Source organism: Bos javanicus, chromosome 2 (genome assembly GCF_032452875.1).
Source record: "Bos javanicus breed banteng chromosome 2, ARS-OSU_banteng_1.0, whole genome shotgun sequence".
Taxonomy (NCBI): domain Eukaryota; kingdom Metazoa; phylum Chordata; class Mammalia; order Artiodactyla; family Bovidae; genus Bos; species Bos javanicus.
In genome coordinates this window covers 85,511,626-85,538,053 of record NC_083869.1, presented here as the reverse complement: position 1 = coordinate 85,538,053, position 26,428 = coordinate 85,511,626, and the positions used below count along the sequence as shown (strand labels likewise).

Genomic DNA, 26,428 nt, shown 5'->3' with positions numbered 1-26,428 from the left:
GTTGGCAAAGTAATGTCTCTGCTTTTCAATATGCTATCTAGGTTGGTCATAACTTTTCTTCCAAGCAGTAAGCGTCTTTTAATTTCATGGCTGCAACCACCATCTGCAGTGATCTTGGAGCCCCCCAAAATAAAGTCTGACACTGTTTCCACTGTTTCCCCATCTATTTCCCATGAAGTGATGGGACCAGATGCTATGATCTTCGTTTTCTGAATGTTGAGCTTTAAGCCAACTTTTTCACTCTCCTCTTTCACTTTCATCAAGAAGCTTTTTAGTTCCTTTTCACTTTCTGCCATAAGGGCGGTGTCATCTGCATATCTGAGGTTATTGATATTTCTCCCGGCAATCTTGATTCCAGCTTGTACTTCTTCCAGCCCAGCGTTTCTCATGATGTACTCTGCATAGAAGTTAAATAAGCAGGGTGACAATATACAGCCTTGACCTACTCCTTTTCCTATTTGGAACCAGTCTGTTGTTCCATGTCCAGTTCTAACTGTTGCTTCCTGACCTGCATATAGGTTTCTCAAGAGGCAGGTCAGGTGGTCTGGCATTCCCATCCCTTTCAGAATTTTCCACAGTTTATTGTGATCCACACAGTCAAAGGCTTTGGCATAGTCAATAAAGCAGAAATAGATGTTTTTCTGTAACTCTTGCTTTTTCGATGATCCAGCGGATGTTGGCAGTTTGATCTCTGGTTAGTCAATTGTAAAAAGCACACAAAGTTACTTTGACATGAAGTTGAAAAATTGAAGTAAAATAATTTTGTGAGTTCTATTCTTATTTATATCTTCTCAATAAGGGTAATGTCACATGTGAAGTGAGTGAAGTCGCTCAGTCGTGTCTGACTCTTTGCGACCCCATGGACACCAGGCTCCTCCATCCATGGGATTTTCTAGGCAAGAGTACTGGAGTGGGTTGCCTTTTCCTTCTCCAGGGAACTTCCCGACCCAGGGATTGAACCCAGGTCTCCTGCATTGTAGACAGATGCTTTACCGTCTAAGCCACCAGGGAAGTCAATGTCACATGAGAACATATCATTTTGAGCACCTCTGCTGACTGAATTGTTAATAAATAGATGGAATCCTATAGCAAAGCAGTTTAGGGCCTTCAGAGCACCAATCATATGGAGCTTTTCTGTCATAGTACAGTGAAGTTGTTTCTAAAAACACACAAACCACTGCATGCCAACAATTTCACAAGCCCAAATGGACTTACGGCTAAAAACAGAACAATTACCTTTGGAAAGAAATCTAAGTTATATGAGAAAAGTTACCTTGTCACTCTTTTGCCTAAATTAAATGTAGCACCACGGCTTTGCCTGACACACAGCAGCAGATCTTGAAGGGTTTCTGACATCCAAATACTGGTATTTGATTTTTTATGTGTGTTACCTTAGCATTAAGGTAATTTTTATTTTTAAAACACTGAAAAATTTTCAAACTTTGTATTACCCTTACCTGTTAATGTAGCAATTTCATAAATAGTATCTTGCCAAATTCCTACTGATTTTATAACTATATGGAGCTTAAGTTTATAAGTAAATGTACTTTGACACTCTGGTATCTTTTTAACGTATTCTGATCTGAAAAATTGAAAGAGAAGGAGAAGGTGACGACAGGATGAGATGGTTGGATGGCATCATGGACTCAGTGGACATGAGTTTGAGTAAACTCCGGGAGTTGGTGATGGACAGGGAGGCCTAGCGTGCTGCAGTCCATGGGGTCACAAAGAGTCAGACATGACTGAGCAACTGAACTGACTGACTGACCTGAAAAAAAAATTCTTGAGAAAAAAAATTTTTCTTGAGAGTAACAAAAGCTCTCAGAGTGGATAGCTACACAGATAACCATGGTTCTTTGTAATTATCTTTCATATTGTCTACCATTTATCTGGTTGGTTTCAGTTGCTTGGAACTTTGGCTTGTGTGGTCCTTTTGTGTGTGTGTCTGTGTGTGTGCACATGCTCTGGTTTCTGAGGTGGCACAGTGGTAAAGAATCTGCCTGCCAATGCAAGAGACTGGGTTTGATCCCTGGGTCGGAAGATCCGCTGGAGTAGGAAATGGCAACCCACTCTAGTATTCTTGACTGGAAAATTCCATGCACAGAGGAGTCTGGCGGGCTATAGTCCATGGGGTTGCAAAGAGTCAGACATGACTGAGCACACAAGCATGCATGTGTGTGTTCAGTTGCTAAGTCATGTCTGACTCTTGCAATCATAGCTTGCCTGGCTCCTCTGTCCATGGAGTTTTCCAGGCAAGAATACTATAGTGGGTTGCCACTTCCTACTCCCAAGAATCTTCCTGACCCAGGGATTTATCTGCATCTCCTGCATCTGACAGACAAATTCTTTACAACTGTGCCACCTGGGAAGCCCCTGTCACCTTTTAATGTGCATTAGAATATGTAAGTTGGCTATAGAGACTTTCCTTAGTAAGTTGAGATGCAGCCCAGGAGATTAATAAGCACTCCCAGGTGAATCTGGTCAGGTTGTTTGAGGACCACTCGTGATAGCGTGCTTCAGGTTCTCAGTCCAGATTGCCCACAAGGGTGCTTCTGAAGAACAGTGGAGAATGTTAAGTGCAGAATTTTCTTAATGCATAAGATTGTTGCAACATATAACTTACTCCCATTTCCCACATCTATTGTCAGGAAAAAGAAAAACTTGAAAACTACATTTGGTGGCCTAGCTTTTCATTAAATAGACCAGTCTCCTATCTAGTCATTCCTCAAAATACAGACTGTAAGATATGGGCTTAGCTTTGAGAACAGAAGAGATGCTCATTTGGTGAGGTGTGTTGTTGGACTTGCATAGTTCATTCTTGTAACTTACTGAATAAGTTCCAAGGGATGATGTTCATACATCATTAGCCAGCAACTGTTTATTATGTGGCCTAGATCAGAATCATTTCAGATTAAGCTGCAGTTGTTCTGTCATATTGAGCATCCATTCAACTATTGAGTGCTCTTTGTCATATACCACCAAAATCAATGTAGAAACCATACTGTAATATTATACAAAACAAGTAGACAAATTATAAGAAACCATATCTGGAAATAATTTTGTAAAATAATTAAATTTAGTGTTACATTTCATTTGTTTTACTTGAAGCGATATAGTTCAAGGGAGTATTTTTGGCAGTCCATATTAAGGCAGCCCACTCCAGTGTTCTTGCCTGGAGAATCCCAGGGACGGGGGAGCCTGGTGGGCTGCTGTCTATGGGGTCGCACAGAGTCGGACATGACTGAAGCGACTTAGCAGCAGTAGCAGCATTAACATAATTATTATAAATTTGACATTCAGCAGGTTCATTGACCTGAAAATGTAAACATGGGCATTTTATGAAGTACTGAACATAAAGTTTGAAGTCAGTTTTTTTGTAACATACTAAGTAAGAAATGGGTTTGTAATTTATCTTTTAACATGCTTTAAGTTCTGTATATCCTAAATAAAATCAGCTTTTTTTTTTTCATCTTTTTTTAGTCTCTGATGTTAAGACTTCAAGACTATCCATCTTTGTCTCATCTTGTTGTTTATGTACCATCTATTCATGGAAGTAAGGTAACAACCAAGAGTCTGTTATCAGAATGTTTCTGGGATACTTATGCTAAATATTTAAGTCATTTTTTGATACATTCTTCAGCATAGCACTTATCTAAAACATCTAAAATAGTGGCTGGGTTGGTGATCCACCTAAGACTGTTTAAATCATTGAGATCATCTACTCTGACTTGAACTAAGCAGAATAAATCCAAGTCTCTTTGTTTCAAGTAGGAATTATTTCCACTTTATCAGTCTTTCAAAATATGTTAATTATTGAGTACCCTTTTATGTGCAAAAACTCTGTGCCAGGAATCATAGGAGGCACACAAAAGAGGAGGACATGAACCATGTTCTCAGAAAGCTTATATACTGTTGGTAGAGGGATAGAAATATATTTCATAGCCAGGGGAAGGGTGAAAATGAAAGAGGTACCCAAAAATGTATAATACAAATCAGAATATTGCAAATCCTTGAAAAGCGTTAAAAGGGGAGTATTGCTGACTGATAAAATCAGAAAAGACATTAGTTTCAGGTGATATTTAAAATTACCTTAAAGGATAGTTAGTGTTTTTATAGATAGATTGAGTATTCAAGACCTGGGCTCTCTACTTTGGGAGCCATTAGCACATGTGACTATTTAAATTAATAAAACTTAAATAAAAGTAAAAAATCAGATCCTTAGTTGTATTAGCCATATTCCAGATGCTCAATAGTAACATTATTGCAGAAAGTTATAATGAACAACACCTTTGAGACATAAATAGTAAAACCAGAACATGGAAGGTGTAGGGTATGTTTGGAAAATAGTGAATAAGTAAATAGTTTTAAAAGGATAGCTACCATGGAGTGAAGTAAGCCAGAAGGAAAAACACCAATACAGTATACTAACGCATATATATGGAATTTAGAAAGATGGTAACAATAACTCTGTGTACGAGACAGCAAAAGAGACACTGATGTATGGAACAGTCTTATGGACTCTGTGGGAGAGGGAGAGGGTGGGAAGATTTGGGAGAATGGCATTGAAACATGTAAAATATCATGTATGAAACGAGATGCCAGTCCAGGTTCAATGCACGATACTGGGTGCTTGGGGCTAGTGCACTGGGATGACCCAGAGGGATGGTATGGGGAGGGAGGAGGGAGGAGGGTTCAGGATGGGGAGCACATGTATACCTGTGATGGATTCATTTTGATATTTGGCAAAACTAATACAATTATGTAAAGTTTAAAAATAAAATAAAATTTAAAAAAGAAAAGAAAAGTAGTGGGAGAAAAGTCTGGAAAACTAGTTCATGGCCATATTGTGGAAGTCTTCATTGGAAGATTCAGAAGCCAGAAGGGAACCAAAAGATTTTTCACCATGGTAGTAATGGGATCAGAGCTATTTGTTTTGGACAGTGAATCTATTTTTGGTATAGGATGGATTAGAAACAAGACAGACCAGGCACCTGTCAAGGGGTTTTGCAGGCTTGTAGTCATGCAGTGGAAGTAGAAATAAAAGGATGGTAATTTTTGAGAGAAGTAGGCAGGGAAAGAAGGTGGAGGTAAAAGACCCTTGCCACATTTTACCCAACAAACTTACTTCAACATCTAACCTAAGTGTGCCCTGTTTTCCTTTTCTAGACTACTCCAATAACCTCTTGCTACTGCTGAGTCCCATATTTTGTTCATAAGTTCTTTGAGGAATATTTTACACTGAATTATAATTTATGTCTTTATTGCCATCCCATAGTATGAACTTATTGAGAGTAAGGACTAAATGGGTTTTACTCTGCATCCTAAACCTTTAGTGAAGTGAAATCTTTAGAGACCACCACATATACATTCAAAATGTTTCTTGAATAAAAAAGTTAATGAGATTTGGGGCCAAAATCACTAGAAATATTCAAAGGAAAAAAGAAAAGGGGATGTAGTTAGGAGTCATCTCAAAGATTGAGTTTCACAAGTACCTTGTAATGGATTCATTGTTTTGTTTTGCTTAGCTCAAGTGAGAGGTAATTCAACATCTTCAGTACTAAAAGCTCTCTTTAAGGGTTTTTTTTTTCAGGTAAGTTGGTTTTGAATGAATTTAACATCTTCCCAAACAAGGCCTTCTCTGGTTATTCCAGGAAATTAATGAGCCTTTCTCAAATAGCCAGTCTTAGCAGCCTAATAAATACTTAGTGGACACTCTTTGGAAAGTAACACTGCTGACCCTAGTTGTTGCACACCCAGTCTCACAAGGACAGTAACTTAGGTCTGTCATGATTTCTATGTGCTGTTACAACCCATCACCAGAAGGATACATGTATTTAAATAGGCAGTTTGAAAGCTTTTTGAGTCAACTGATTGTCTTAATATAGTTTTCCAAATGTAAATATGGAATTACCTGCATTTTTTAATGACAGAAAACAAAATTAAGTCCATTAGAAATTTACTTATCTGTATATTTCAGAGACAGACTCATGAATTCTTTCTTGGATAAAGGTTTATTCCGTAAAGAAATGGCCAAATTTTTAAAGTAATAATAAAATTTGTATTATTTTAATTACCTGCTAAAGTGATTAAAAATTTCTTCCTATCTCAGGCAGTGTCTCAGCTAAAGACACCTATAAAAATATAATGAATAATTGTGCTCAATAAATGATTTCTCTAATCTTATAATGACTGTTTTCTATAATGGAAATATCTGACAGTATTCTTTGCCTTCTAATTAAAGAGGGAAAAATAAAAGCAGAGCTCCTTAGTAAATTTTTTTTCTTTTGCTTCCCTATGTGTGTGCATTCTGATAGCATCTTCCCTCATCTGTTTTTCATTTTCAAAAACAATCAAAATTCCACTCAAACAAAATAACACAGTTTAAAATACAGTCCAAGATGTAGTACTGGAAAAGCCTGAGATGGACCCCACTGGCTTTTTACTTTACTGTGCATTGAAAACTACTTGCTAGCTACAGTTAGGCATCAGATTAATTTCTTCCTCAGCTTGTATAGATTAGAGTCATTTAGTTGGATTGTGGAAACAATTTTAATGAAACTCTTCTATTATAGACAGCTGAGAATGAAGATCCTTACACCACTGTGGACATGTTATTAGATGAGAAATGTCATTATGGAAATTGCAGTGATGGAGATGTCACATTTTAGGTTTACTTTTTTTTGAGATAACATTTCTTTTTCTTTGTACACAGTGAACCTGTTTTCTATTTACTATAATCACTGTTTAGCCTCATGTAAGATTAGACATAATCTTACATGAATAGCATTAAGCATCTGTAAATGAATGACAGTATGTCTCCAAAAGCCTTTTGTAGTCTAATTAGACTGTAGAAACATAATAAATATGGAAATTTTTAAAAGATAGAACAAAATCACATTTTATTTTGACTGAAAGTATTCGGGGATATATTATCTAAATTCCTAATTAATCTTGAATTAACTTTTGCTCTTAATGTTTTTATCCATCGTTTATGGTCCCTCTCTTCTACAAACACCAAAAGCAAACTACAAGAAAACTGTGCTGTACATCTGCTCTTATAGATAACGACCCTCTAATAATTTATTAAGATTTTTCACCAAATTTTTGTAGCTTAGCATCTCTCCTTGAGGAATTCAGGCCCTCTAAATATAGCTTGAGAGTTGGACTGTAATAGACAATAGAATACCTTCTTCAAAAATGAAATTTATAGATTTTTATTTTCTACTCAAATATCAAGTGAAGATATTTTACTATAAATTTAATTCTGTTTTTTCCTAATAAATCAATGTTCTATATTCCAGTTTGTTGTAGATTGTGAATTCTTTAAAAAAGAGACAAGATCCATACAGCTTCCTGTAACTCATCTTTTTTCCTTTGGTAAGTACTTTGATTTTGGAAAAATTTTTTTTTTCAGTTTTTGGCTTCACTGGCTCCTCATTGCTGCGTGGGATTTTCTCTAGTTGCAATGCATGGGCTTCCCATTGTGGTGGCTTCTTTGTTGCGGAGTATGTGCTCTAGGTTTGCGGTCTTCAGTAGTTGTGGCTCATGGGCTCTAGAGCATAGACCCAACAGTTGTAGTACATGGGCTTAGTTGCTCTGAAGCACGTAGGATCTTCCTGGATCAGGATCAAACTTGTGTCTCCTGCATTGGCAGGGAGATTCTTTATGACTGAGCCAACAGGGAAGCTGGATTTTGGAAACCTTAAGAATTGTTTTTCTTTTTGATAGAGTGTTGATTTGTTTTGCCAGTTAGTTGTAATAATGCAGAGCCTTGTAACATTTTTTGTGTGTATTTCTAGTATAGTTCTTAGAATAACCATGTGATATGACTCAGTGGTTTGATTCTTATTTAGATCTTCTACCCATCTTTTGATTTTTTTTTTTTTTTATTAAGCTGCAGAGCTGTTTGTATATTTTGGAGATTAATCCTTTGTTAGTTGCTTTGTTGGCAGACATTTTTATCCCATTCTGTATGTTATCTTTTCATTTTGTTTATGGCTTCCTTTGCTGTGCAAAAGCTTTTAAGTTTAATTAGGTCCCATTTGTTTATTTTTGTTTTTATTTTCATTACTCTAGGAGGTAGATTAAAAATCTTGCTGCAGTTTATGTCAAAGAGTGTTCTGCCTATGGTTTTCTCTATGGGATTTATAGTGACCAGCCTTACTTTTAGGTCTTTAATCCAGTTTGAGATTTTTTTGCATATGATGTTAGGGAGTGTTCTGATTTCATTCTTTTACATGTATTGATAGCTGGCCAATTTTTCCAGAAAAAATTATTGAAGAGATTGTCTTTTCTCCATTGAATAATCTTGCCTCCTTTTTCATAGATGAAGTGACTATCAGTGTGTGAGTTTATCTCTGGACTTTCTGTCATGTTCCATTGATCTATTTTTCTGTTTTTTGTGCCAGAACCATACTGTTTTGATTACTGTAGCTGTGTAGTATAGTCTGAGGTCAGGAATCCTGATTCCTCCAGCTCCCCTTTTCTTTCTCAAGATTGCTTTGGCTGTTTGTGGTTGTCTGTGTTTCTACACATATTGTAAAATTTTTTGTTCTATTTCTTAGTAAAATATCATTTGTAATTAATAGGAATTGCATTGAATCTGTAGATTGCTTTGAGTAGTATAGTCATTTTCATAGTATTGATTCTTTCGATCCAAGAACATGTTGTTATCTCTCCATCTGTGTTGTCTTTGATTTCTTTCACTGGTATCTTGTAGTTTTCTGAGTACAGGTCTTGAAGTTCTGTAGATAGGTTTATTCCTAAGTATTATAATCTTTTTGTTGTGATGATAAATGGGATCTTAGAGGAAATGCTTTCAGTTCTTCGTATTTGCTGTGTGTTTGTCATACATGGGTTGTTTGACATACAATATGTTTGTCAACCATACATATTGAGGTATGTTCCCTCTATGTCCACTTTCTGGAGAGTTTTTACCATAAATGGATTTTTAATTTTGTCAAAAGCTTTTTCTGTATCTGTTGAGATTATCATATGGTTTTTATTCTTCAGTTTGTTAGTATGGTGTACCACATTGATTAATTAGTATGTATTGAAATGATCCATTGGTTGTTGAAATGATCCATTGGTTGTTATTTAGTAGCATACTATTTAGCCTCCATGTGTTTGTATTTCTTTTTTATAGTTGTTTTTTTCCTGTATTATAATCTCATAGCATTGTGGTCAGAAAAGATACTTGATATGATTTCAGTTTTCTTAAATTTACTGAGGCTTGATTTGTGACCAAGACATGATCCATCCTAGAGAATGTCCCATATGCACTTGAGAAGAAAGGATATTCTGTTACTTTTGAATGAAACGTTTTTACACATCAACTAAATCTATCTGGTCTAATGTGTCATTAAATGCTTGTGTTTCCTTGTAATTCCCTGTCTGTCCATTGGTGGTGTTGTTCATCAGTTGCTCATTTGTGTCCAACTCTTTGCAGTCCCAGGGACTGCAGCACACCACGCTTCCCTTGTCCTTCACCATCTCCCGGAGCTTGTTCAAACTCATGTCTATTGAGTTGGCGATGCTATCCAACCATCTCATTCTCTGTCGTCCCCTTCTCCTGCCTGCAATCTTCCCCAGCATCAGGGTCTTTTTTAAGGAGTCAGTTCTTCGCATCAGGTGGCCAAAGTGTTAGAGTTTCAGCCTCAGCATCAGTCCTTCCAGTGAGTATTCAGGATTGAGTTCCTTTAGAATGGACTGGTTGGATCACCTTGCAGTCCAAGGGACTCTCAAGAGTCTTCAACACCACAGTTCAGAAGTCCATTGGTGTAAGTGGCTGTTAAAGACCCCCCACTATTATTGTGTTACTGTCGATTTCCTCTTTTACGGCTGTTAGCATTTGCCTTATGTAGTAAGATGCTCCTATGTTGAGTGGATAAATATTTACAATTGTTATATCTTCTTCCTGGATTGATCCCTTGATCATTATGTAGTATCCTTCTTTATCTCTTGTAACAGTCTTTGTCTGTGTTGGGCCTATCAACATTTTAATAATAAAGATGTTCTTTCTAAAATCTTTAGGGTGTGAGTCAGACTAAAAAAGTTTTTAAGTACAATGTTTAGCTTCTGATTTCCTTTTTTGAAAAGCAAACTTTTAAATTATTTCTTACCTCTTGTTAGAATTTGTAAAACATGCAAAAGATAGTCCATCTTTCTTGTGAAGAAGGTTAGCACAATGAATGGTATTTCAAATTAGAGTAAGTAAAGTGTGAAGGACACTTCATATCTATAGTTTTTCTCCCATTGTTCATTTTCAGTTGCCTTAAATTCAGTGCTGTATTTTAAAATACTGATTACAACAGGTACTCATTAAAATGGTTTGTAGTTGAATGTCTAAGCAGTGTGTCTTAAAAGTGATTTATTAATCACAAATTGATGGTACACCTTCTATTTAAGAAATTTGTTTACATGTTGATCAAATTTCTTACATCTGTTTTCTTAAATTCAATTATTGATCCTGTAAAATAGTTATGAGAACGCAACGTTATGAAAAAACTGGTTATGTGTTTTAGCTGGTGCTAAATGTGCCTGACAGAATCTTAACATCATATAGTATTTATTTTTTAATTATTAGCATTTTAGTGATATACTTGGTAATTATTTCAAGCCTTTTCTGTCTATTGCACAATGGTGGTTTGTCCTATTTTCTCTTTTCAAAGAAGCATCTGAACACTTGTATTTGCATATTCTTATCCAAAGGCATTCACATCTAAGTGGATGTAATTTTTTAAATTGATTAAGATGTTTTTTAAAAAAAGAGAAAATAGCTACCAAGAAAGCATACCTTTTTGAAATTGGAAATATGTAGTGATTTTTTTAAAACACATAAATGTTATTGAAAGTCTTTTAAAAAACTAAAAATAGAGCTACCGTATGACCCAGCAATCTCACTCCTGAGCACACACCCTGTTGTGCAGTCACACAGTCGTGCCTGACTCTGCAACCCCAGGGACTGCAGCATGCCAGGCCTTGCTGTCCCTCACCATCCCCCGGAGTTTGCCCAAGTTCATGTCCATTGCATTGGTGATAACACCCAGACAGCTCATCTTCTGACACCCTCTTCTTCTACCCTCAATCTTTCCCAGCATCAGGGACTTTGCCAGTGAGTTGGCTGTTCATATCAGGTGACCAAAATACTGGAGCTTCAGCATCAGCTTCAGCATCAGTCCTTCCAGTGAGTATTCAGGGTTTATTTCCTTTAAGATTGACTGGTTTGATCTCCTTGCTGTCCAGGGATTTCTCAGGAGTCTTCTCCAGCACCACAGTTTGAAGGCATCAATTCTTTGTCACACTGCCTTCTTCATGGTCCAGCTCTTATAACTGTATGTAACCACTGGGAAGACTATATGGACCTTGACTATATGGACCTTTATCGGCAGAGTGATGTCTCTGCTTTTCAACACAACTGTCTAGGTTTGTAATAGCTTTCCTGTCAAGAAGCAGTCATCTTCTGATTTCATGGCTGCAGTCACCATCTGCAGTGATTTTAGAGCCTATGAAGAGGAAATCTGTCACTGCTTCAATCTTTTCTACTTCTATTTGCCATGAAGCAATAGGGCCCGATACCATGATCTTAGTTTTTTTAATATTTAGTTTTAAGTTGACTTTTTTCACTCTCCTTCACACTCATCAAGAGGCTCTTTAGCTCCTCTTTGCTTTCTGCCATTTGAGTGGTATTATCTTTATATCTGAGGTTGTTGATGTTTCTCCCACATATCTTGATTCTAGCTTGTAACTTATTCAGCCTGGCATTTCTCATGTTGTGCTCAGCATATAGATTAAATAAACAAGATGACAACAGACAGCCCTGTCGTATTCCTTTCTCAATCTTGAACCAATCAGTTGTTCCATACAGGGTTCTAACTGTTGCATCTTGACCCATATACAGTTTTCTCAGGAGACAGGTAAGGTGGTCTGATGAGCTCCTGATGAGAGATGGTATTTCCATCTCTTTAAGAGCTCTCCTCAATTTGTTATGATCCACGTAGTCAAAGGCTTTGGCATAGTTGATGAAATGGAGGTAGATGTTTTTCTGGAATTCACTTGTTTTCTCTATGATCCAGTGAATGTTGTTGGCAATTTGATTTCTGGTTCCTTTACCTTTTCTAAACCCAGTTTGGACATCTGAAAGTTCTTAGTTCATGTAATGCTGAAGCATAGCATGCAAGATTTTAAGCATGACCTTGTTACCATGGGAGATATACCCTGAGAAAACCATGATTCAGAGAGGCACATGTACCGCAGTGTTCATTGCAGCACTGTTTACAATAGCCAGGACATGGGAGCAGCCTAAATGCCCATCGACAGATAAGTGGATAAAAAGTCTACAAATGGTAAATGCTGGAGAGGGTGTGGAGAAAAGGAAACCCTCTTGCCCTATTGGTGGGAATGTAAATTGATACCACCACTATGGAAGACAGTATGGAGATTCCGTAAAAAAAACTAGGAATAAGACCACCATATGACCCAATAGTCCCACTCCTAGGCATATATCCTGAGAAAACCAAAATTGAAAAAGACATTTGTACCCCAGTGTTCATTGTAGCACTGTTTACAATAGCTAGAATATGGAAGCAAGCTAGATGTCCATTGACAAATGAATGGATGAAGAGGCTGTGATATATACAATGGAATATTACGCAGCCATAAAAAGGAATGCAGTTGAGTCAGTTCTAGTGAGGTGGATGAACCTAGAGTCTATTATACAGAGTAAAGTAAGTCAGAAAAAAGATAAATATTGTATACTAATGCATATATATGGAATCTAGAAAGATGATAGTGATGAATTTATTTGCAGGGCAGCAATGGAGAAACAGGCATAGAGAACAGACTTTGGACACAGGAGGAGGTGGGAAGAGAGAGTGAGATGTATGGAGAGAGTAACATGGAAACATATTACCATATGTAAAATAGATAGCCAGTGGGAATTTGCTATATAACTCGGGGAACTCAAACAAGGGCTCTGTATCTACCTAGAGGGGTGGGATGCAGAGATGGGAGGGAGGGTTAAAAGGGAGGGGACATATGTATACCTATGGCTGATTCATGTTGATGTTTGACAGAAAACAACAAAAGTTTGTAAAGCAATTATCCTTCAATTAAAAATAAAAAAGATGTGGTACATACACACAATGGAATCCCACATAATACACAATGGAATAATTCAGCCATAAAAAGGGATGAAATTGGGACATTTGTAGTGGTGTGGATGGACCTAGAGTCTGTTGTATAGAGTGAAGTAAAGCAGAAAGAGAAAAACAAATATTAAATAATATCACATATATATGGAATCTGGAAAAATAGTACAGATGAACCTATTTGCAGGGAAGAAATAGAGACACCGACATAGAGAAGAAACATGTAGACACAGTGGGGAGGGTAGGACAAATTGAGAGAGTATCATTGAAACATATATGTTACCATATGAAACATAGAAAGCTAGTAGGAAGTTGCTGTATAACACAGGAAACTCAATCTGGTACTCAACCTAGAGGGGTAGGTTTGAGAAGGGGAGTGGAAGGGAGGTTCATGAGGGACGGGACATATGTATACATGTAGCTGATAAACTTTGGTTGTTTAACAACAGCAAAATTAATACTATAAAGCAATTATACTCCAATAATAAACTTTTAAAAATGAATAAAGTCATTATAAATGTTCTGTTTTTGTCCAGAATTCATTGAATGAGGATTGAATTTTTAGGAGTCCATTCTTCCATACCAAAAGCAAGAACCTATAAACTCTTTTAATATCAAAAATCTGTTGGCATTATTTAGACATTGTTTAAAGTCATTACTTTTGTACTTTAAAAAAAATCTTTTTTTGGTATTCTGAGTAATATAGTCTTTTGATTCAACAGGATTGTCTTCAAGGAAAGTGATATTAAATACAAGTGGTCTGTTCTATAATATAGAGCTTCTGAACTTTGGACAGGTAATTAATTATCTTGACAATAACAAGGACTTGATTTCACTTTACTGCTTAGTTAAACTTATAAACCTGTTTTTTTGTTTTTTTTATTTGTGGTCAAACTCTGTTAGATATACCAAGCTTTTAAAATCAACGTGGTAAGCAAGTGCTCAGGAGTCAAAGGTAAGTATATTTTCTGAAAAAATAGTTTTGTCATTTGAAGAATCTTTAGGTCTTCTTCAGTGGAATTTTCTGTAATACTTATTTTTCCATATATGTAAATTAATATTTAATATATGATAATAGAAAAGCTGTTTATATTTCCAATTAATTTAACATAGCCCCTTTTTAACAGTAAAAATATTGATCAGTTTTAAATATTTACATTTAAAAAATACTGTATATCTTGTTGTCCTATTGCAATAGTAATTGACATTTAGCTGTTTAATTTTTTCCAATTTCTTAGTACTTCCCATATGTTCTAATATCTTTTTGTAGGCCTAATTAAACATTATTATTAAAGAATTCTCTCTAATTTCTTATCATGTGATATAACTCTTACTGATTATTTCTTAATGAAATGAGTAATTGTATAAATGCAGATATCAGCGTGCCTATGTGCATGCTAAGTGACTCTTTTGCAACCCTATGGATTGTAGCCCACCAGGCTCCTCTGTCCATAGGATTCTCCAGGCAAGAATACTGGAGTGGGTTGCCATGCCCTCTTCCAGGGGATCTTCCCAACCCAGAGATCGAACTCACATCTCTTATGTCTCCTGCATTGGCAGCCAGATTCTTTACCACTAGCACTACCTGGAAAGCCCATCTATAGTTATGTATCACAGTAGCTTATATAACATTTAGTAATATAAAGTTAGTAATACATATTTCCTTTATGTTTTTACAGAAGAAATTACTAGTATCTATAAACTTCATATTCCCTGGTCTTATGAAGATTCACTAACCATTGCACAGTAAGTAAATCAAAGAATTTACCTTAAACTTTGGTGTTTTTGAATAATACATATTTTACTTTGTTTATTTAAATCATAGTAAAATTTTAGTGAAATTATTATAGTACCTTTTAGTAAAATACAGGTTTCCTTTATGTAGCATTGTGCTCATAAGATAATACATATAACATTATAACATATAGTATTCTTATTTAAGCAGTGTAGAATTTAACCTTACTTGCATCAAACAGGAACCCCTTTCCACCCTCTCCCCCAACTCCTGTGTGTGTCATCTAGCTTCCTTACAGTATTTCATTGTGTGGTTCTGAGTATTGACTTAGCCATGGTTATTTCACAGCATTTTGTATTTAAAAATTCATTGTTTATATTTTCAGGGTTCCATCTTCCACTGAAATTTCTGTGAAACTCCATATTGCTCAACCGGATAATGACAGCCATGTAGCATTACTAAAAATGTACACATCATCAGACTGTCAATATGAGGTAAGTTATATGTTTGCTTAATTTTTAAGATTTAGTTATAGAATAAACTGGAAATACTTGGATTCCTTTTTAGAACTTTCTTAGGGTAAACCAGAATTAGTAGGTCAAGTGAATAGAATCTGTCCTACAACCAAGCTTCAGTTTGACCTATACTATGAGTTATTTTAGATTTTTGGAAGTTATCGGTGCTTTGATGTCTTGCTTTGTGTTTCTAGCACTGAAGGATTCTTCAGGGATGTAATGGTTTTCAACTTGTGCCTTCGTGTTTCTAACACTATAGAAATAGGAAGAGCTGTGTTAGTAATTTGGCTCCAAATACTGCATGCTGTCAGATGTCCATGTTTTAACAAATATTTTATTTTCAAAAAAGTCCAAATTTAGATATTTTACAATTTCTCTATGAAAGATATATTCCCTTTTCCCAGACTTTCTAATATCTAAGGAGGTATATTTATGGTAGAGATAATTAATGAACAGTGAATTTCTTTTTAAAATATTGTTTTTGCTCGAATTTTACTACATGTGCTCTCTTTGTTCCTGGTATTATATTATGTGAAACCTATTTTTATTAAATTTACTCAGAAGTGGTTTTGCTTAGCTTTTTTTAGTACCGTACAATTGTAGGTTTGAGATTTTAAAGTACAGGTTACATAGAAAATTGAATAATTTACTTAATTTTTCAGCAAATAAATGTATAAATTCTGGATTCAGTCATTCAATGAATTCCTTTAGCTTGTATGATCTGGTCATAAGATATTCCAATTAATTAACTATATTAGTTAGGAAAAGTTTACTCATGTATCATAGCATTCATCCAATCGAAAAGAATTTGATTAAGGGCAAAGTTCTGAACAGTAAACTGCAGTTGATAGAATTTAAATGTTGATGGTTTGGAGAATTCTTTTCAGATCTTGAGTACCTTTAGGTTCATCATTATAACAAAGTAGTGATTGTGATTGTTGTAGAGAGCTCATTTAATAAAATGTGAGTATAGGAAAAATAACCTTTATAAATAATTGTTTTTTAAACTAGGTGACAGTTAAGACTTCCTTTTCACAAATACTTGGACAGGTAAGAGAGCCTTCTTGTCAGTTATTTATTGCCTTGTGAATAGATACTCTAAGACAGAAGTTGTAAGCATTTCTGTAAAGGACCAGATAATAAATATTTAGGCAAATTATATATAGTCTCTTGTTGCTGCTGCTGCTGCCACTACTTCAGCTACTTTTTTCTTCTTTTCTCTCACATTAATAAAATCTGAAAGCCATTCTTGGCACAAAGTCGATAGTTGGCCACCCCTGTCTTTAAGGGATGCTTTCATGTTTGATACTTCCTAAAAATGAAAATTGCTTCCTGATTTTTAAATGAATGTTATATTAAAATTTCTTGTTTCTTATACTATGCTGTATTCATATCCCAATATAATCTGTAAGTTCTATCGTATAAATGAACATCTTCAAGAACTTTTTATGTCGTGCATGCTCAGATTGTAAAAGTAATTTATATTAAAAATAAACATATTGAGAAATTCATTTGGGGAGTTTCTTTAAATGATTTGTGGCTTCCTTGGTGACTCAGGTGGTAAAGAGACCACCTGTAAAGCGGGAAACCTGGGTTTGGTCCCTGGGTGGAAATATACCATGGAGAAGGGAATGGCAACCCACTCCAGTATTCTTGCCTGACAAATCCTATGGACAGAGGAGCCTGGTGGGCTACAGTCCCTGGGGTCATAAAGAGTTGGGCACAACTGAACGACTAACACTTTCTATGATTCATAGGCAAATAGTTTTACAAAAATAACATATCAAGTCATAGAACTACTACAGTATATTCAACATCATTTTAATTTGCAAAATTGTACAGCATGGACATAAATAAGTAATAGTGATTTGTCAGAGAAATTATAGTTTTAAAATTCACTAAAAATTTTATTGTATCATTACTTTCACTTTATTTTTTGGTTTGTAATGTTTTGCAGTATAGGCATAGCAGAATTTTTAAGTCATTTAATTCTATAATTATCTGTTCAGTCATTCAGTTGTGTTCTACTCTTTGCGACCCCATGGACTGCAGCACGCCAGGCTTCCTTGTCCTTCACCAACTCCCAGAGCTTGCTCAAACTCATGTCCATTGAGCCTGTGATCCCATCCAACCATCTCATCCTCTGTCGTCCCCTTCTCTTGCCACCTTCAATCTTTCCCAGTATCAGGGTCTTTTCAAATGAGTCAGTTCTTTGCATCAGGTGGCCAAAGTATTGGAACTTCAGCTTCAGCATCAGTCCTTCCAATGAATATTCAGGACTGATTTCCTTTAGGATTGACTGGTTTAATTTCCTTGCTGTCAAGACAAGAGTCTTCCAGCACCACAGTTCGAAGGCATCAATTCTTCAGTGCTCAGCCTTTTTTATTGTCCAGCTCTCAATCCATACTACTGGAAAAAACCATACCTTCGACTAGACAGACCTTTGTTGGCAAAGTAACATCTCTGCCTTTTAATAATGCTGTCTAGGTTTGTCATAGCTTTTCTTCCAAGGAGCAAGCATCTTTTAATTTCATGGCTGCAGTCACCGCCCACAGTGATTTTGGAGCCCAAGGAAATAAAATCTGTCACTGTTTCCATTGTTTCCCATCTATTTGCCATGAAGTGATGGGACTAGATACCATGATCTTAGTTTTTTTAATGTTGAGTTTTAATCCAGGTTTTTCACGCTCCTCTTTCACTTTCATCAAGAGGCTCTTTAGTTCCTCTTTGCTTTCTGCCATAAGGGTGGTATCATCTGCGTATCTGAGGTTATTGATATCTCTCCCAGCAATCTTGATTCCAGCTTGTGCTTCATCCAGCCCACCATTTCACATGATATACACTGCATATAATTGATGTACTCCTTTCCTGATTTGCTCAATAAACATATCTTATAAAAAAGTTTGCAAAAAATTGCTACACAATTGTATATTTTCTCTTTTATGCATTTGATAAAAATTTAGATAAACATTTCTAATATACCATATATTCTTAGCATTTATTTTACTTAGAATTTTTATGCCCATTACTGGAGATATCTTTGTGGTTGTGTCAGAAAATGTATAAAGTGAAGAACAACAGGTTTATTTCATGTAAAAGTATGCTTATGTCATTAACATTAACATTCAGAAATTGCCCATTTGTCTGTTTTCTAGGTAGTTAGATTTCATGGTGGAGCACTTCCTGCTTACGTCATATCTAGTATCCTTCTTGCTTATGGAGGACAGTTATACTCTCTTTTCTCAACAGGTAAGAATGTTTCTATTCCTCTCTCCCTCTCTTCCTTCCCTAGTGCTTCATTACTAATTGTTTTATCCTACATGTAGCTAATGAGGACCCATCAGTTTCCTTGTTTTTATTGGGGTAAAATTGATTAACAATGTTGTGTTAGTTTCAGGTATACATCAAAGTGGTTCAGTTTTACATATACATGTAGCTATTGTTTTGCAAATTCTTTTCCCATTAAATTGTTACATAATATTGAGCAGAGTTCCCTGTGCTATACAGTAGGTCCTTGTTGGTTATCTATTTTAAATAAAGCAGTGTGTACATGTCAACATCAGTTTCTTGAAGATTTCACAACCCTTCTCTCTCAAGTTTATAGGCGTTTGAGATACTCTTTAAGTTTTAAGAGGTGCCCAAGAAAATTACTTACTTGTATTCTGCATTTTATACCCTTTTGTCTAAAGTTTATTCTCTCTGTTCTGAGGATCTCTTAAGATATAGAAACTCATTGACAGGGCTTTTGTTCTCCATTCTATTCCCAGTGCCTGACTGGGGCCAGGAACATAGTTGGAAATCAGCGTAATATTTGGACTGTATCAACTATATCAGTTAGGTCCTGGTACATTGAATGGAATAACTGAGATTTTAGTTGAAGGGATTGTTTCAAAGGTATGTGCAAGGAAAAGGGAAACCAACAACAAATGATAAAGTACCAAATTAGCAACAAAGCCATCTGATACTCCTAGGTACCAGGACGAATGAGGGAGCAAACCTGGAGAGCTGTAGGAAAAAGTAACAGTACTGCAACTGAGCCTTAGGTACAGAAATGCTGCAGCTGCTGTCAGTGTGTGGTCAGCAGGGAGAAGGCAGGGAAATAAATCCCCTCCTAACTGCTAGTGATTGTCATTCACTGAACCCAGCTAGAAGCCAGTTCATAAAAGTCAGCCTCTCAGAATTCAGAGCAAAGTAAAGGGTAGAAAATGGATCTGGAGAAGAAAACATAGACCGTACAGTATATCGGACAAAGTCCTTTCTAGCGTACAGTAAAAAGGGTTTCCGTGGTGGTTCAGAGGGTAAAGAGTCTACCTGCAATCTGGGACACCCAGGTTCAATCCCTGGGTCGGGAAGATCCTCTGGAGAAGGAAATGGCAACCCACTCCAGTATTTTTTCCTGGAAAATCCCATGGGTGGAGGAGCCTGGTGGGCTGCAGAGGTCACAAAGGAGTCACATGAGTCAGACACGACTGAGCGACTTTCACATACAGAGTACAGCAGTTAAAACAGTTTCCCAGGAGCCTTGTGCACTCGCTGGGCTTGGGCAGTAATAATCCAAGAAGGTAGAAGAGAAGAAAACAGAGTGGAGCCGAAACATACAAAAGCAGCCCCAAAATCCCCTCCACTATTTCCATATTGGCAAATCCTTTCATAGCTACTCATTTCCTTACAGTGATTTTTTGCCATTTTAAATCTGCCTTTAGTGTTCATTTTAACTTATCTGAATCTTATTTATTTTATCTTAAAATCTTATCTTATTTTAACTGATTAAACTTATCTTCTAGGATGAAGGAAGCAACATTTAGTGTGATCTAGTCAGACCCAACCTTTTGATTAAAAGATTATTCTGGCAATATTACATCTCCTATGCTGCTGCTGCTGCTGCTGCTAAGTTGCTTCAGTCATGTCTGACTCTGTGCGACCCCATAGACGGCAGCCCACTAGGCTCCCCGTCTCTGGGATTCTCCAGGCAAGAATACTGGAGTAGGTTGCCATTTCCTTCTCCAATGCATGAAAGTGAAAAGTGAAAGTGAAGTCTCTTAGTCGTATCCGACTCAGCGACCCCATGGACTGCAGCCTACCAGGCTTCTCCGTCCATGGGATTTTCCAGGCAAGAGTACTGGAGTGGGGTGCCATTGCCTTCTCCAACATCTCCTATACTTGAGTATAATTTTTTTTCAAGAGACACCTCATTCTTCTTAATTTCAAGTGACTTGAAAATTTATTTCAACCATTTAGGATTTGTATCTAGGTAGTCCACAGAGACCCCAAGGATATATGATATTGATTAGAGGATTTGAGTATGGGATTGTGTCTCAAACCAATTAAAGAACCAGAAATGCTTATCAGAAATCACCTGTAGATCATGCTCACTAGAATGGCTATAATAAAAAAGATGATAACAAATTTTGGTAAGGATTTGGAGAAATTAGAATCTTTTTGCACTGTTGGTAGAAATGTAAAATGATACAGCTATTTTGGAAAGCAGTTCCTCAAAAGGTTAAAGAGAGTTGCCATATGACTCAGCAACTCTACTCCTGTGTGTAGACCTAAGAGAAATGAAAACATGCATCCATACTAAACTTGTACATGGATGTTCACAGGAACACTATTTATAATAGTCAAAGAATGGAAACAACCAAAATGTCCATCAATGATGAATGGATAAATGTGCTGATATTTGCTACAACATTGATGGATCTTGGAAATACGTTAAGTTGAAGGAGCCAGTCACAAATGACCACATAATGTATGATTCCATTTTTATGACATCCTCAGAGTAAGCTAGTCTTTAGACATATAAAGTAGGTTAGTGGTTGCCTAGAAATGGTGACTCATTGGAGGTTACAGTTAAGGGGAACTGTTTCTTTGGGAGAAATGAAAATGTTTTAAGACTGACTGGAGTGGTGAATGCACACTCTTTGAATGTACTAAAAACCACTGAATTGTATATATTTCAAATGGGTTAATTTTGAGTTGGGAGAATTATATCTCAGTAAAATTGTTTTTAAAAAACAGCTCACCTGTGGGGCTTTATAAAAATACGCATGATGAAACCATAGCATCAGCTTCCTGAATTTGTTTCACAAATGATGATTGAATATGTACTCTTGTCTGAGAACCACTAAATTAATATTTGTATGGTATATTTATGTTTTTTAATTTTTTAATTGAAGTATAGTTGATTTATAATATGCTAATTTCTGCTATACAGCAAAGTAATTCAGTTATTATACATATATACATTGTTTTTTATATTCTTTTCCATTTTGTTTAGGATATTGAATATAGTTCTCTCTGCTATACAATAGGACCTTGTCGTTTATCCATTCTATATATAAAAATTTACATTTGCTAACCCCAGACTCCCACTCCATCCTTACCCCAGCCCCTTCCTCCTTGGCAACCACAAGTCTGTTCTCTGTGTCCATGAGTCTCTTTCGTAGATAGGTTCAGTTGTGTCATATTTTAGGTTCCACAAATAAGTGCTATCATGTGGTATTTGTTTTTCTTTTTCTGTCTTACTTCACTTAGTATGATAATCTCTAGCTGCATCCATGTTGCTGCAAGTGGCATTTTTATTCTTTTTTATGGCTGAGTAATATTCCATTGTATATATGTACCACATCTTTATTCATCTGTCAATGGACATTTAGGTTATTTCTATGTCTTGGCTGTTGTGAATAGTGATGCTGTGAACATAGGATTGCATGTAACTTTTTGAATTAGAGTTTTGTCTAGCTATATACCCAGGAGTAGGATTTCTGGATCGTGAATTCAGTTGCTCAGTCATGTCTGACTCTTTGTGATGACATGGACTGCAGCACACCAGTCTTCTCTAGCCATCACCAACTCCTGGAGCTTGCTCAAACTCATGTCCATTGAGGCAATGATGCCATCCAACCGTCTCATCCTCTGTCATCCCCTTCTCCTCCCACTTTCAGTCTTTCCCAGCATCAGGGTCTTTTCCAGTGAGTCAGTTCTTTGCATCAGGTGCCAAGAGTATTGGAGCTTCAGCTTCAACAGCAGTCCTTGCAGTGAATGTTCAGGACTGATTTCCTTTAGAATTGACTTGTTTGATCTCCTTACTGTCCAAGAGACTCTCAAGAGTCTTCTCCAACACCACAGTTCAAAAACATCAATTCTTCAGTGCTCAGCTTTCTTTATGGTCCAGCTCTCACATCTGTATGACAACTAGAAAAACCATAGCTTCAATTAGACAGACCTTTGTCGGCAAAATAATATCTCTGCTTTTTAATATGCTGTCTAGGTTGGTCATAGCTTTTCTTCCAGGGAGCAAGCATCTTTTAATTTCACGGCTACAGTCACCACCTGAAGTGATTTTGGAGCCCAAGAAAATAAAGTGTGTCACTGTTTCCATTGTTTCCCATCTATTTGCCATGAAGTGATGGGACCAGATGCCATGATCTTCATTTTTTGAATGTTAAATTTTAAGCCAGCTTTTTCACTCTCCTCTTTCACTTTCATCAAGAGGCTCTTTAGTTCTTCGCTTTCTGCCATAAGGGTGGTGTCATCTGCATATCTGAGGTGATTGATATTTCTCCCAGCAGTCTTGATTCCAGCTTGTGCTGCATCCAACCCAGCATTTCGCATGATGTACTCTGCATAGAAGTTAAGTAAGCAAGCTGACAATATACAGCCTAGACGTACTCCTTTCCCAATTTGGAACCAGTCTGTTGTTCCATGTCCTGTTAGAACTGTTGCTTCTTGACCTGTGTACATTCTACATATGATTCTGGATTAGAGAGTAGTTCTGTTTTTAGTTTTTAAAGAACCTCATACTGTTTCCCCTAGTGGTTGCACCAGCTTCCATTTCCACCGACAGTGTAGAAGGTACATTGTTTTCTCCACAGCCTCTCTAAAGTGCAAGTTCCCTCAGTCATGTCCAACTCTTTTTTGACCCCGTGGACTGTAGCCTGCAGGGCTCCTCTGCCCGTGGGATTTCCCAGCCAGGGATCTGGGAGTGGGTTGCTATTTCCTTCTCCATTTCATCCTCTCTAACAATTATTATTTGTGGAGTTTTTAGTGATTGCCATTTTGACCAGAATGCGGTGGTACTTCATTGTAGTTTTGATTGTATTTCAAATTAGAATAATAAAGACTTTTGCTTTCTCACATGTAATATGGTATTCTTGTAAACAATGCAGGATGTAATATGTCTCATATTTAATTACTGTGAATTCTCTACTACATATATATATTTTTAATCACTAGGTCATTGCTTAGAATATGCTACTATGTTGGATAAAGAAGCCAAACCATACAAAGTTGATCCTTTTGTAATTATGGTTAAGTTTCTGTTGGGGTAAGTTTTATTATCTGTGATAATGATTTTTAATTTTATGTATACAATATTATGCTTGGCTCAAATACGGAGCATAAATTTTCATACAGATGAGACAATTGACTTGTTTTATTAAATGGAATTTTTCTCTTAGGCAAAGGCCTAGTAAGCATATCAACGTTTACTTCAGTAGTTTAACTATCTCAAAAGTATTTATTGAAAAGTAATTATTACAGTATAAACCCATAAATATACCAGGACTTTAACATTTCCAAAAGAATGTATACAGTCCATGCTGTTGGGGGATCCCAGATTTATGAGCACACAGTGCTGTAAGATACTGATGAAACAGTGCCTCAGAACACTATTTTTATTACTTCCCATACAAAGTATATTTTAGATGTCTTTACCCTACTTAACATTGCATTCTTAATTTATTCTGATTTTTTTTGGGGGGGGGGTTAAGAAGCATTACTTAGATGTCTTTTCTTCTGTTGTTATAACTAGCTATTGTCTTTATAACTTAAAAAAAAACATTTATGACTCAATACAAGGATTACTAGAGAACAGTTAAACTGCTTTGAGACTTAAGACTCAGATCTTTGAAGATCAGTAGACTCACTAGTTCCTTACAAGGAACTGAAGTTAGTTTTTTCAGGATAATTACAAATTAAATACCATGGAACTTTGGGGACTCTAGTGAATGGTTGAATGCTTCAAACGTTAAATCCTTGAATGAGAGTTGTTGATTTTTTTGCTTTTATTGTATCATTTGCTTTTTGTTTTGTTTTGTTTTCTTTTATCCACAGATATAAATGGTTTAAAGAATTATGGGATATGTTACTGTTACCAGAATTAGATGCCATCATTTTAACTAGTCAGAGTATGTGTTTCCCCCTTGTATCTTTGATTCTTTTTCTGTTTGGAACATGTACTGCCTACTGGGGTGGCCTACTCTCTTCTACATCTGTGAAACTTCTTTCTTCATTGTGGCTAGCTTTGAAAAGGTAAAGAATGAGTGACTAAAATCTTTCTTATTGCTCTTAACGTAAGAAAAAAATCGTATTCTGATAGAGAACCTTAAGATTACTTTGCTTTCACTAAAATATAATGTCTAAGGAAAAATGTGTAAGTAGCAAAAGATCGGGTTAGTGTTCAAACTTACGTTTCTGTCATAGATAATGATTTATTTCAAGTTAAATGCTACATTTGATTTTGACCATAGTGTTCAAGATGGTCAAAAAGTCAAAAAAGTTTAACAGAGTGCACAAGTATTTTTAAATTTCACTGTTTAAATCTTTTCAAGGGGAAAGTGTTTGTTTTCTGGCAATGATTTTACGTGTTGGTTTTTAGTCAAGTCTGAGAGCAAGAGACTCCAATCTTGATATGTAGGATCAGATTAGATGAAATGTGTAAGAGTTCCAAAAGCATTACCTAGAGTTTTATTATGATCCAAAGACATGGTTTGAAGTTGCTGGTAGGTTTTTCAGGTAAACCAGTGATGTAGTTTCTGTTAATTAACTCTCCTCATGATACTTCTTCCTCCACTTCTAAAATGCTTCTGACATTAACATCATAAGATGTCTGAGTGACCTTGAGACTTTAAAAACAGAAAATGATTTCTTTTCATGTCAAGATCAGAATTGTATGGTACAGAGCCTATAAGTAATAATTATCTTTAACAATATTTTTTCTCTTTTAGTACTGATACTATCCGTAGTATATCTAAATGCAAGAGAAACTATCACAGTATATAACAGAATTTTTAAATATGTGACACCATCATCTTTATTTTAAAAAGCTTTACTATTTACCTTATAGTAATGCTTGCAGATTAATAAGGAGAAGCTGACAGAGCACTATACTGTTTTCTCCTTAATTGTGACTGTTTAAATAACTGTTAATATGCTTTTAAAATCCTTATTCTTGTTATTCCAGGCCCTCTGAACTTCCTAAAGATATCAAGATAATATCACCAGACTTGCCCATTTTGACAATTATTTTTATCCTCATTAGCTGGACAACTTGTGGAGCCTTTGCCATACTTCTTACTTATCTTTACTATGTGTTTAAGGTATGTCAAATCAATAAAGCGAGAAGGCCTGAGTTGTGTATCAGGCAGGCATAGAATTACCCATAGTTGTTAAAAATTTTTTTTCAATCACTGCTGCAGTAATATTCTGTTATATACCAGGCTTATGGGTAAAGTTTTTTTTTTTTTTTAACATCTTAACTATTTCAGATATATGAAGTTAACTGTAGAACTGAAGTTAACTAATCTGAATTGAGTTTCTGTGTTAAAAAACAAAGGAGGAGATATAACCTGTTTCACATTACTTGATGGTTTAGCAAATAATGTTAACTTTTTGAAAAACATTCTCCTAGAGCAGTTTGTTCATAACTTTTCTTTGAACATGGATAATAGACAAAATAAATGGTTATGTCAATGGGATCAAGTTGTTGGTCATGCTGAAACATGTAAAATGTTACAAATGTTCCTGAAGAATCGTATGACAATGATAAAAATAATTAAGTTGGTAATTTTACTGAGGAAATGAAAAATGCTTCTAAAAAGATTGTCAGTTTTACAGGAAAATTCAGGTTTATATAACTGCATGAGCTCCACATTAACCTTATATAGAGTTAGTTGATATCAGAAAGGATAATAATTTTTTTCCTTTTTTTTTCTAGCAAAGACTTATTTGCATCTGCATTTAATACAAAT

General features: G+C 35.9%; 1 protein-coding gene across 1 annotated transcript in view; it reads left to right on the top strand.

Annotated features, from left to right (window-relative positions):
• Positions 1-26,428, top strand: part of PGAP1 (post-GPI attachment to proteins inositol deacylase 1) — a 76,259-nt gene that overhangs the window by 43,497 nt on the left and 6,334 nt on the right. The window contains exons 13-23 of the mRNA XM_061440870.1: positions 3,481-3,558; positions 7,302-7,377; positions 13,871-13,944; positions 14,052-14,103; positions 14,828-14,894; positions 15,269-15,377; positions 16,410-16,448; positions 18,554-18,647; positions 23,634-23,724; positions 24,513-24,710; positions 25,642-25,777. Of these exons, the coding sequence (XP_061296854.1) occupies positions 3,481-3,558; positions 7,302-7,377; positions 13,871-13,944; positions 14,052-14,103; positions 14,828-14,894; positions 15,269-15,377; positions 16,410-16,448; positions 18,554-18,647; positions 23,634-23,724; positions 24,513-24,710; positions 25,642-25,777 (1,014 nt within the window). The remainder of the gene's footprint in view (positions 1-3,480; positions 3,559-7,301; positions 7,378-13,870; positions 13,945-14,051; positions 14,104-14,827; positions 14,895-15,268; positions 15,378-16,409; positions 16,449-18,553; positions 18,648-23,633; positions 23,725-24,512; positions 24,711-25,641; positions 25,778-26,428) is intronic.